This window comes from Hibiscus syriacus, unplaced genomic scaffold (genome assembly GCF_006381635.1).
Source record: "Hibiscus syriacus cultivar Baekdansim isolate YM2019G1 unplaced genomic scaffold, ASM638163v2 tig00116965_pilon, whole genome shotgun sequence".
Classification (NCBI taxonomy): Eukaryota; Viridiplantae; Streptophyta; class Magnoliopsida; order Malvales; family Malvaceae; genus Hibiscus; species Hibiscus syriacus.
In genome coordinates, this window is record NW_024063490.1 from 6,197,778 (window position 1) to 6,211,366 (window position 13,589).

The 13,589-nt window shown below is 33.6% G+C and overlaps 1 protein-coding gene across 2 annotated transcripts; it reads right to left on the reverse strand.

Moving 5' to 3' along the window:
- Positions 1-10,091: 10,091 nt before the first annotated feature.
- LOC120191202 lies at positions 10,092-12,459 on the reverse strand. Of its 2 annotated transcripts, none has more exons than XM_039194171.1 (3): positions 12,285-12,459; positions 11,028-11,677; positions 10,092-10,392 (listed from the first exon to the last, which is right to left on the reverse strand). In XM_039194171.1, exons 2-3 carry the CDS (start codon positions 11,576-11,578, stop codon positions 10,323-10,325), a joined length of 621 nt encoding a protein of 206 aa, XP_039050102.1. In that variant the 5' UTR covers positions 11,579-11,677; positions 12,285-12,459; the 3' UTR covers positions 10,092-10,322. The 2 variants fall into 2 exon arrangements, with proteins under 2 accessions (XP_039050102.1, XP_039050101.1); XM_039194170.1 differs by having other exon boundaries at positions 11,028-11,680.
- Positions 12,460-13,589: the final 1,130 nt, after the last annotated feature.

The following is a 13,589-nucleotide window of genomic DNA, read 5'->3' on the forward strand; positions in this document are numbered from 1 at the left end:
GCTTTAGTAAGTAGCAAAGCTGATTGTTGGTCCATTCATTGCATTTATATTAAAGGGACAACATGTTAGGTTGGTGCATGTCAATACAACTTGATTATGAGATTCGAATTTTAATATTTTTATTTTATTTTTAAATTATGAATTTTATATATATATAAAATTCGACAAGAGAAGCCGGGATAGACAAAGGGGTGTTAAGATGCTATGGCAACCCTGAAAATTTTAAATTCTCACGTAGTTTTTGTATATTTTATGCATTTTCTTATTGATGATTAAATTTCTTTTAAAATTTTGTAATTATGTATCGTTAAATTTATGATATAATTTTTTAAATTCGCACTCGTGACATAAAATTTTGTATCATGAGGAGAGTGCATGATGATGAGGCAAACCATGAGTGATGTTGAGAGGACCATGGTGTTGGGGGAAGAATCATGAGAGCCATTGGTTTGATGGGGCCCTAGTTGTATTCAAACCTGGCATGGCACCTAGGGGTTCACATTGTGTAGATGGTCCATTTAACCCACCATTTACATTTAGGGACCTTTGTTGATGTTTAAAATAATCGATGATTGTTTATATCTCTTGCATATATAATGTTCGAACTCGTAATTTTAAGAGTTAACCATAACTCTTTAAGTTACTTAGTTCATGCTTTGATGATTCATCTTTGTAATCTGATTAAGTGAAACTATAAATTAATTTAGTGCTTTGATGAGTCATCTAATTAATTTTTGGTTAATACCTACTTTAGCTCTAGTATTATAGTTAAATTTTTGTTTTAACCCTCTTACTATATTTCCAGATAGTTTGGGGTTCAACTTTCAATTATGCTATGAGTTAGCCCTTGGACGGTTTTCGTAGAAAAAGAAGGTAAAAAGGCATTGATATTTTTTTTTACTTTTGAAAGAAAAATCAATGTGGTCACCGTATTACTTTTTTCTTTAAATGTAACCATTCAATTCAGAAAATAAATTTAATGTCATCCTTTAACTAATGTTTTTCGTCATTTGTTCTTAATATACTGATGTGACAGTTCACAGTACTGACATGGTGGTACACGATACTAACGTGATAGTCCATCTATCATGTTTGAGTTACCAATTTAGCTCATCCATTATGTTACCTGCCACGTTATCAACCACCATAGACTGTCATGTCAATGCCGTGGACTGTCACATCAACACCGTAAACTACCATGTCAATACCGTAATGATCAAATAGTGAAAAACGTTGATCAAAAGATCACATTAGTTTTATTTTATGAGTGGGAGGATTACATTGATTCCCTCAAATTCCATGAACTTCTTATTCTTGTTGCCAAAAAATAAAATATGAGATGATACAATCAAATTTCTTTGCGTGTAAAAAACATTAAAAATTTCTAAAATGAATTAAAAAATTTACTTAAAAATCCAAAATAATTCTTAAAAAATCTAAAAATTAATAAAAATACCTAAAAACTAATTTTAAAGAGTCATTTTCACTATTAGAGATGGAATGGCGTGGACAATTCTACTTATAAAAGAGATTGGAATCATCTTCCACTTTATACCAATATATGGGTGGCTTAGTGCTAAGTGGACCTTTTGTGTTTCATTTACATTATCTTCACTTTAGCCGATATATTATTTTTTTATATTTTAATCCTTAAACTTTTGTTGTGTGTCTTATTGCCCTCAAAGTTTTATTTTATATAAATTAATCCAAACATGACAAAATAATATCTTTAAACTAACGTTAGCTATTTCATCTTCTTCTCTCGTATCATCACAATTTTCATAAAGAAAGACTAAACAATTATCAAATATTGGCATTAGTTGTCTATTATAGTGTTATCACATTAGGGTCAATTTGAATAAAAATTTGAGGACCAAAAAATGATTCTACCTTTACAATTTTCAACATCACAAAATATAAGTTCTATTAGGATTTGGGTGTACGAACCAACTTATCTCAGTGGTTAAAGGAATTGTTATTTTTCTTTAGAGGTCATTGATTCGAGCACCAACGACTACAGCAGGATGATTAAACATTCATTATCAAATAATTAAAAATATTTAAATATATATTACTTTATAATTAGGGATGAGCATGAGACCCGAACCCGACGGGTTCTTACCCGATCGAGACGGTTTTTAAAAAAAAATTAGGTTCAAGTCGGGTTGGATTCGAGTTTAGGGTGAAAAATACCCGACCCGACCCGGAAAAAAAATATAATTTTACCTTATATATTTAGGAATAATTATAATAATACCCTATATATATTTTAATAAAATAATTGCTTTTATTGAATAAAAATAATATTATTTTATTATTTCGAGTCAGATAAAATTGAATTCGAATTTTATCACAAAAATCATATCGGATTCAAATTGAATGGATGATACATATTTTTGGGATTAACTGAAAGATATAAAATTTTTAAATCATATCAAATTTACCGAAATCCGACCCAAACTAACCATGCTCATTCTTATTTATAACCACCTTAATCTAACAAAAAAAAATGGTTTAGGTCCCAATCCGAACTCGCTTTTGTGCCGACAACTTTCCGAAACTCGCCAACTTTTACTGACGGAAAGAGCACAGCAATTCCCTTACAATGATGCAAATGGAACATCAAGTGAAGGGCTTTCATTACAATCATTTGCTCAGACAAATAATAATTACTTGCATGTAGATTTCTTGAATCATCTACTTTTGATCAGCCAATAATTAATATTTTTGATAAATTACATGTTTAATACCTAAATTATTATTTTTGTTCCATTTTAATACCTATTTTTTTTAAAAACATACATAACATTTAATTTATGTTTTACTTTGATACTCCATTGTAAAAAACTTAACACTATTATTGTGACATTTTTTTTATTTTTCAATGATGACGTGATATTACTTTATGATAACATGTAAACAACACCATTAAATTTTTAACGGTGAATTACTAAAATGAAACTTAACTAAACATTAAATATGATTATGAAAAAATAAAATTTAAGAATAAAAATGAAACAAAAACAATAATTTAAGTAGTAAACATATAGTTTACCCTAACTTTTTGTATATGAAGAAGGCTATTTTTATCTCTTGAGACATTAATTTAAGCTCAATGTATAATTTGATATTTATTTTTTAAAATAGGTATTTAAACATGATTTGAAGGTTTATTATGTTATTTAAAGTTTTTTATTCTTAGCTAAGTAATTAAGTGTAATTTCATTCTTTTTTTTAAACGGTATTTATGGTAAATGACTCATTTAAATTAATTTAAAGTCGAACATAATGGAACTAGAAATTTACTTTATATGCTTTAAAAAATTTTAAACCCAATGTCAAAAGTAATTGTAATATAATGGAAAACTCTGACGACCGCCTCCCTAAAAAAGCAAGGAAAATCGACGAGCATAAGCCGGACGCAACCGCTGCTGGCCCCCATCGTATAGATGACGACCCTTCTGGTCTATCCACCCCGACTGCTCCGTCCAACCCTGTCCCTTCGGTTTCCTACCAGGACACTTTCATGGGTGATAACCCTTCCCATCCTGCTGGGATGAACAATGCCTTTGATGATGAGGATATTGAAGTTTTGGAAGGTGTTGGGTCACGTAGTGTCATCGATGGTATGATCGCCATTGATTTCTCGGACAGAATCCAAATTGAAGCAAATAAGAACTTCACGCAGATAGTGGTGGTCAAGTTGCTTGGCAGACGTATTAGTATCGCAACTCTCAAGGGCAAAATCCAAGAACTCTGGAAGCCTTCAGACCCTATTAGGGTTATGGATTTAGAACATGACTACTTTCTGGTCTGATTATAATCTCACACGAACCACCTAGCAGCCCTCGCGGATGGGCCATAGACAGTGTTTGACCATTACTTGATAGTTGAACCTTTGTCCCTGGGTTTCTCCACTTCTCAGTCATACCCCAACAAGGTGGTTGTCTGGATTCGCCTACCCGGTCTACCGATCACTTTCTACAAGAGAAGTCTCGTCATGAAAATTGGTGAGTGCATCGGTTCTGAGATCAGAATCGATTACCAGAAGAAATTTGGCAGAAGAGGGCGTTTTGCTCGCATGGCAGTGAGTATTAACCTCATGAAGCCTCTAGTCTCGAAAATCCTCATCAATAGCCGAGTCCAAATCATTGAATATGAATCCCTCTCCACAATCTGCTATACGTGTGGGAGGTACGGACACGTTCAATACATCTGCCTAAATAAAACCTCCACCCCCGACCAAGATACGACTTTTACCTCGGCTGCTACCGAACCTGCTATTCAGAAACCTTAATCCCCAGAAGAGACCTATGGCTCTTGGATGCTTGTTAAGCATCGATAGAGGCGCACCTCTAAAAAACTTGGTTCCTCTAAGACCCAGGCCAAGGAACACTCCGGTTCCCGTTTTGAGTCGATCTCGGATGCCCTCGCTGAAGACCAAATCGATCCGTAATCTGTCGTACCCCTGAACAAGAACGATCCAAATACTTCCTCTGAACCTGTAGCTACTGGTAAAAGCAGGCCTACTGCTGCTAAACCTCCGTCTATCCTGAAAAATGCCAAAGGAATAGGGTCTTTGTCTATCCGCAAACCCCTTGCTATACCAAATCTAGCCCAGAAACCAGAAGGACCCCTACCTAGTCACCCTGCAAATCACTCCCGTGTTATCATTCTTGATCGGTCAAAGTATTCTGCTCTTGTAATAAATAAGAATGATGATCCTAACGTGGTCAACGAAACACCCTTTATGAGCCCTCAAGAACTGCAAAACGCGGTCGTATTCCTCCTGACAAAGGTTCGACCACTCCAACTTATGCCACTTCGTTGGATATCAATCTAAACACTGTCCTTGATGGTAATGTTGCATGCCCCATGCAAAATTATTATGCAGGCGTCGTTGTTGACGTCATACAGGTCTAACCAGGTCTCACTCTTTCCTATATTTGCTTTATGAATTTTAAAGCTTTATGTTGGAATGTACAAGGTTGTGGCCACCCCCAGTTCAGACCAGTTGTCTGTCAATATCTTCGGGAGTTTAATCCCCACTTGGTTATTTTTATGGAGACCTGTATCAATGGAAATAAAGTGGACGCCCTTATTACCTCCATTGGTTTCTTGTATTCCCACAGCATTGAAGCTGTTGGCTTCTCTGGCGGCATATTGCTTTGCTGGTTTGACTCGATAACAGTGGACATTCTTGTGAATCACTTCCAGTTTGTACATTGTAAGATCTCTCAGACTACCACCAGCTTTGCTACATTCGTTTGTGCCAGCCCGGCTGCCACAAAGCGGAAAATACTATGGCCCCATCTAAATTCCATAGCTGCCTCAACCACCTCTCCATGGATTATCATGGGGGACTTCAATGCTACCCTTTTTTCTTCTGATCGGCTCAACAGAAATACTCGGCCAAGTAAAGACTTTAAAGGTTTTATTTTTTATAATGGTCACCGGGACATGAGGTTCCAGGGTCCTACTTTCACTTGGAGTCGAGGAGCCTCTTTTGTTGGACTTGATCAAGTGCTTTGTAACTCTCACTAGGATACCATCCACTCTGACACTGTGGTTCGTCATTTGTACCGCTTACACTCTGACCACATACTGATTATCTTTTCTATCGGGTATTCTTCTCATGCCTCTCGCTCTCCCCAGTTCAGATATTTCTCAGGGTGGACCCAACATGAAGATTTTCGTCGTATGGTTAAAGACAACTGGACATATTCCAACTCTCTTTCTTAGTGTATTACTAATTTCTGTACTGCCCCCATGCCCAGAGCATTTGGTCTTGGATTATTCCACATCCCATGCAACATGCATTCTTCTCTAGGGATCTTCATTCTTGGATACTGGATAACCTTAGCACTCAACAGTTTCTTACTGATGGAGAACCCCTTGGGTTTTTTATTTTGTCTCCATCTTATGGCAAATATGGAAGTCTCGAAATACCTTCATCTTCAACAATATCATGCAACTGCTGGGGAGAATCTTGCTTCAGAGCCTCAATTGGGCAAGTTACTTTGATTCCCCTTCCTCTAATTCCAGCAGTTCTTAGGACCAGGAAGAGCAACGCCAAACCTAGAACGCCCCTCCAATGGGATGGATGTGCCTAAACATCGACGGGGCGGTCTCGACAATCAACCAGAATGGCACTATCGGGGGCGTGATCTGCGACCCTTCTGGGCCGTGGTCCATTGGATTCAACAAGAATATTGAAGACAACAACATCCTCCAAGCCGAATTCTGGTGTTTCCAACCTTCTTGATCAATCTGATGGTAAGCAAGCCATTCAGCTCGTATATGCCACCGATCGTGACTCCAATCCCCTATCTCTGATCCGTGATATTGCTGCTCTCTATCATCGTGCTTGGAACATATCTTTCCAATGGATTTCTAGAGAATGTAACAATGTTGCAGATTGCCTCGCCTTCACCTGATCACATCGACTTGACCATCCATGCCTCACCCCCTCGCTGGAAGTTGTGGAGCTGTGCTATTTTTTCAATAAATATTAGGTGGGTAAATGGATATTTTTAAAACCATAGGGGAAAGTCAGATTTTCATAAAGTCTAAGTGAGTTTGTGTATTTTTCCCATTTATATTTTTTCCTAACATTTCCAAGACAAGTAGTTGAAAGAATATCTTAACAGCATATATGTATGTCTCTTAAGCAACATGCTTTATAGGCTTTATACTTTGCTGAAAATTGTCGCAAAAAACTAGTAAAGCATCAAACCGGTGGCCAACAAAACCCTAATAAAGCCATATAATGAAATCCAATCTCTTCCACTATTATTTGTTTTTTTTTTTGGATTTTGTTTTTTTATAATCATTTGTATTTGATTTATTGATAAATTAATTTATATTGCATATTATGAAAGCGTACTTCATTGTCAGGGATGGACCAACAATTACTCCTAAAATTTTTAAATTATCATATATTTTAGATATTTTATTTGTATTTTCTATTGTTAATATGTTTTCGTCTTCCTAGAATTTTATAAGTTCACCCCTTAACATAAAATCATACGTCTGTCCGTGTTCACAGTCTAAGCTTCTCTATTTATAACGTCAATATTCGAACTATGACTTGTTCAAAGATATAAATTCAATCTCGGTACACCAATTTATAATTTATTCCTTTTGAATTTTAATTTTTTTAAAAGTTGAGATATTCCACCCAAAATCAAATCTTCTTGTCGTTTTGGCTATGAAAAAGTTAAAAGGCACACCAATATGAATATGACTAGTGACATGGCCTTGGACCCAACTTGAATGACAAAAGGGTAATGTAACACTCATATCTTATATATGTCTCGTATTACGAGTTAAATATGTCACATTAACTTAACATAAACTTGTTGAACATAAATGGTTAAAATTGTGTTTCATGTAAAAACAACCCTTTTTACAATTTAAAAACAAATTGTTTCCTTTAACATGCATAATCATAATATAATACTTTTCGTTCTAAACAAAATTGATTTTTATGCAGCAATTGGGCAATTACATGTTATTTCGTATTTATTTTCAACTGCCTAATATTGCTTGATTTAAAACCATTCATAATATTTATTCTTTAATACGATTATAACTAAAATTAACCAAAATTTATATCAATCTTAAATTACTATTACATACCCTTTTTAGAATAAATCTGATAAAGCAACCCAAGAGATATAATGTACATGTCACTAATAAGTCAAAGTTAGGATGTCTTACTGATTCGACCGACAGGTTTTATTTTCATAAGATATGGCGAGCTCCTCAATTCATGTCCTTTACTTTATTCGATCCTGCGCATGAAAATTTTCACGCGCTAAGTAGAACTTAGTAAGGCAAATAAATAAAACAGAGTGAACTATGTCAGTAGAATATCATAAATAATTCAAAACATAAAAAAAAATCTAAATAAAATCTTTAAAACTTCAAACCAGACTTTCCAAGCCGTATTTTCCTCATTAGAAACATGAAAATCATGGTCTCATAGTTTTATCAAAATCACAATAATCAACATCAACAATAGTGTACTTTGCATATACTTTCCATTCAGACACATTTCAGAACTTCCATATTTCGTATTCATATTTTTTTCCTTTCAACCACTTTCAGAACTTTCCTTATTTTCATTTTTATAATTCAACGTATATTTAGGAGAATACAAGGTATGTGAGTCAAATGTGTGTATGCGTGCAATAAGTATGTTAGTGTTTTTATCATAATCAGACTATGCACTTCAGCGCAATCGTATCATTTGCACCAACGTTGTTGTCACATAATCAGAACATATAAGCACACACAGTGCTATCACATCAGAATCAGAATATGCACACAAAGTGCAATCACATCAAAAATTTACTAGTGTACCTTCAGGTAATACCACAATATATCATAATCACTTCGCCTCATGACATGCCAATTGTACCAATGACTCTCAATGTAATATACCATGGGCTTTCAGATCATATCACATTCAATTAATACTCGACATTTTAATATCATAATCATTTTCAATTCTTTATTACGAAAACACAAATTTGGGCAGTTCATGCCCTAAATTATCCGTAAAACTTTATTTAAACATTATGAAAATCATACTTAATAAAAATAAAAAAAAAATATTCTTTAAAATAATGTGAGGTTAACTTATCGTAAGTCCTCGAACATAATAATTAAATAAGTAAACTGCACTCACATTAATACTTTAGATACAAGTCAAAATATATACCTCACTAAGCATTAAGTTTAAATTCTTTAATTTCATTTCGCTTCTTCACGAATTTATTACAATTTCATATTTCGATAGTTTGTGCTACCTTCACATAAATATTATTTTGATTTAATATACATATTTAAAAATTATTCCATTTATACCACTGGAAACTAGACTTGAATACAAATCTAACCATATGAGACACTTTTTATAGTTCAATTTGTACAATTTATAGCGAATTTTCAAAGTTGACTGAAAGAAGCTGTTTTGAGTAGAATATGTTGTCCTATTTTCTGGCGTAGCCTTGAATAAAAATTCGTATCTTTTTATATACACCTCGAAATTAGTAGACATATGTTTTATACAAAACTAGACTAATTTATGTATCCAACGGTATAAATTTCATTGTCTAATCATTTATGTATAATTTATAATAATTTCCTAAACTTACTATTCAAATCTTGAATTCTATTCACTTTTCCTTGATTAACTCCCTTATCTCATTCCATACTTCTATTACTTATCGAATAAACATATAGGTTTGAATCATAATTTACATAACATTAGGAGTTACTTTTTAATGTAGTCACTCCGAAACTGGCTCGCCGTAAATCAATGTTTGTTCAATAACATAAATACAAATTAAATGCAATCACTTTTACCTTGCTATCGAACTTCCTCCACGATAATCTTCTTGATCCCACAATTTTTTTCTTCCCTTTCGAGCTATTTGTGTCACTAGATTTACCATGGTCTGACGATGTCATATAATAACATAAAATGTTCAAGCTATATGTTAGTATCGAACTAACATAATCTAAGTGTAAATATAAGATTCAATAGAAATAAAATCGAAACTTTAAATCGGTTTAAAACTAATCGTATTTCCATCATAGTTTCAAACTTCTTGAAATATTTCCTTAAAGTCCATAAATATTTATTTCCCACTTTTTCCAACTTCAAACTAATTATAATTCTTTTTAGAATTCACCTTAACTTTTCTATTAAATTCATAATGATCGGGTCAGCTCGAAACCCATCGGGTTCGGATCCCATGCCCATCCCTAATCCTGATCTAACAATAACTTTTTTTTCCTTTCTCACTTGTGTGTACGTTTGACAAAGATTTTGTGTAACGTCTTGTCGGTTTAACATTAGATTCGAAATCTTTGATTAATTTTCATAAGATAGGTTATACTTACTGTCGATAATAAAATTCACACCTACATTCATTAATAAACTATAGTTTTCTCAACAAAGAGTTACAAAATAGTCCCCGCGGTTAACTCCCCGAGATATGGACAACAAAGAGTCGTGCAATAAGAATAATTATTATAATGATGATGCACAATAAGAAATCGAAGATGACAAAACTGAAATATCAAATTAAATATATAATATAGAGACAAGATGAGTCCAGCTAAGATGACCAACAAAGAAAGCCTCTCAATTGGTTGCATTCCATTCTCAATGTAAAATCATAGACAACGAAAAGAACTTCCTTCTTCTTGGCCCACAAATCAACTCAGCATTTCCAAAACAAATATTAAGGTGGATTAGCTAGCAATTTTACTTGATGGCATCATTAGAGCTTGAAATAATAACCCAACTACATAATTGTACATGCACAAGTTTTTTCGACTCCATTACTGAATTCATCTTCAGAATCACTTGTTTCACTGACATAAGATAAATATATGATATCAGCAACCATCCCTTAAAAACTAAACAATAAGAATATACAAAAAATTAACCATGCCTTAAAAAATTAACCATCCGATAAGGGATGTTCAACTACGGAATTATGTCAAGAATAATTAACCACCAAATCACAATAATTAATTAAAAAATTGTATGCACAAGAAAGATGAATAACAAAGGTCTTGCGCACCTACTAATTCCTAATTCCACAAAAAAGTACATGAGAGGCATTAGAGAGGGGTGAACCTAATACACTATTTACCATTTATGCAATAATTTCTTGTGAAGATGGCTACAGTTGCAATTAATATCAAAGAAAGATCTCGCACACCTTACAAAATCGATAGATGCATTCTAATTATGCATTCACATCCCAACTTCTAACATTTTGTCAAACAAATCACACATACACTATATATATATATATATATATATGCATTTGGTCTGGTTGCATCTACCTATTCACATCTTCGTAGTGAGAGATTACTAACATTCACGGGGCACATTAACAAAAACAGAAATAGAAAAAAGAAAAGCTTAAAATTTGTTTGAAAATTGAATTGCATTGCTTATACAACTTCAATTTAGGTCAGAATTCAGAAATTTCATGTACCTGGGCTCAAATTCCCTGATTTCGGCAAGCTCGCTACCATAAGAATCAGTCCACTGCACCTTTCTTTGTTCTGTATGACTTGGGTTATCGCCATCCTTTTCCCCTGATGCCCCACAATCATTAACATCCTCAAGAGAAACTTGAGCACTTCTTAATTGCTTCTTCAAACTACTTTTCAAAACAACCTTTCTTACATTGCTATTGGCATTGTCAACCTCATTTGTTTGATCATTACTCTTATTTGCATCAACAGAGCCTGGCAAGACATCCTGTTGTTGAACAGGGCCAACTTTCAAATGTGATGGTGTGTCGAGCCCTGCGGAAGTGCCACGAAAGCAGACAAAAGAGGCGCACCCGCGGGGAAGCCTGTTCTTGGTGGAAGCCAGTTGGAGGTCAGGATCGGGTTCTCGGTCTACCAACTGGTAATGGTTCCACGGCGAAACTCTCATGGACTTGTCCTCGTGCTTCTGACCCAAGAGCAGAAGGGCCAAGCCATTGCTATACCCGGACGCTGAAGAAGAGAAAAACCCTCCTCCTGCTGTCAATAACATCAATTCTCATCTGGAGGACCCAGGCATCACTTTTTCTTCTTTTTTTTCCTCTTTTCGACACGCCTCTGGTCGCAACAAACCAAATCAAACTACCCCTAACTCCTTCATCCACCAATATGTCACAGTCAATGAAATTATAAGCTTTCCAAATAATGAAAATTTAACATCAATGGAAAATCTTAAATTTCATTAATAGTTTACTTATATTAAGTGAATTCTAAGTAACCATTACTCATTGCAGACATAATAACTATTTTCTTTCCAAAAACTGCAATCATTATCAACAATGATCACCCCTCATTAAAGCACACAGTTAAGATCTATAATTCTATTAAATTAATAAATAAATAAAATTCAATAACATTAATTTAGCCAAATTTAAAACTTAAAAAAATTCAATAGAGTAACATTATTGAAAAAATATATAAAGAAATTAACAAGAACATCAATGTAAACAACAAACATTAAATTCGTTTAAGAATGATTTAAGATCTGTTTCCAGTTAAAGTAACAAGGATCGGCTCAAAGCAATGCTCTCTGTTTGATTGAAATTGAAAGCCATAAAGAAAATGGAATAGAAAAAAAAACATTGGCAGTGAACAGTTCAAATTGAAAACCTTTTTTTTGCTTTATTTGTTCTCCCTTTATTTTCTAGGTAAACAAACAGGAAATCAGAATTTAAAAAAAAAAGTGTATGGATGCTTACCTGATGGCGATTTAGCCGATCTGGCGAGTAGAAAAGAGAACCCCGGGGAATTATACCGCCGGCGCCGGCGTGCTCGACCGCGGCTAGCGTGCGAAATAATCGACGGGTAATTGGAAAATTGGAGAGCCAAGAATTCGAGAGAAATTATCAATAAAAAGGAGGTGAAAAAAAGAAAGAAATATTTATGGGGCAGGGAGGGAATAAAAAGATTTTGAGTTCATATCTGGATGGAATTATTTTAAGTGAAGGATAGGGATAGTGACATCCATGGCGCATGATAGCCATTCTTTTTTTTTCTCGGGAAAAGAATTTGTATTATTAATGGAATAATGGTGCGTTTCGCTTAGGTTAGGATGGACATGGAATGAGTCCTTGATTCTATATAATTTTAAGGGTAAAGTATAGTAATGGTCACTGAACATTTCTGAAGCTTGCATTTAGGTCTCCTAACTTTTAAAACTTGTAATACAGTCCCCCAACATTTATTTCGTTTGCAATATGGTCCCCAACTTAAACCATCGTTAGAAATTAGGGTAAATTATATAAAAGGTTATTGAACTTTTCAGACACTTGAATTTAGGTCCCCCAACTTTTAAAACTTGCAAAAAACCTCAATTTCATTCTAAACCCCAATTTCCAAAGTAATTCAATTTCATTCTAAACCTTAAATTCTAAAATAATTCAATTAAATTCAATTATGTCAGTCATCATCTTATTTCATGTGATACATATTTTTTATATAAATATAATAGTATAATTCTTATCTGTTGAAGAAATTTTTTAATTAAAAAAAGTAGTTAGGATATAGAAGAGGTTGAAAATAATTCGAATTTTAAATTTATAAAATGTTATTTTGACGTATAAATAAAGTGTAAACTACTAGGTTGACAACTTAACTATCTAGCCATTTTTACTTTTGTCATCGATCTTTTAATTTATCAATCATAAAACATAATTATTTAACTGTTTCAACTAAGCCACTAGTCGTTACCAATTGATACAAATGATGAAGTGGCAGTTAAAGGAATTGACATTATTATACATTAAGTCTATTATTATATAATCAATTTGATCCTAAATTAAATAGAATTAATAAATTAATCATTTAATTAGGATCTGACATATGTTAGCACATGATCATGACACGTGTCATTGGTGACACATGTCACAACCTAATTATTTATATATGCTATCAATTTGGTCCTAAATTAAATAAAATTTAATAAATTAATCATTTAACCAGGATCTGACATGTGTTAACACATGATCATGATATATGTTATTGGTGACACATGTCACCACCTA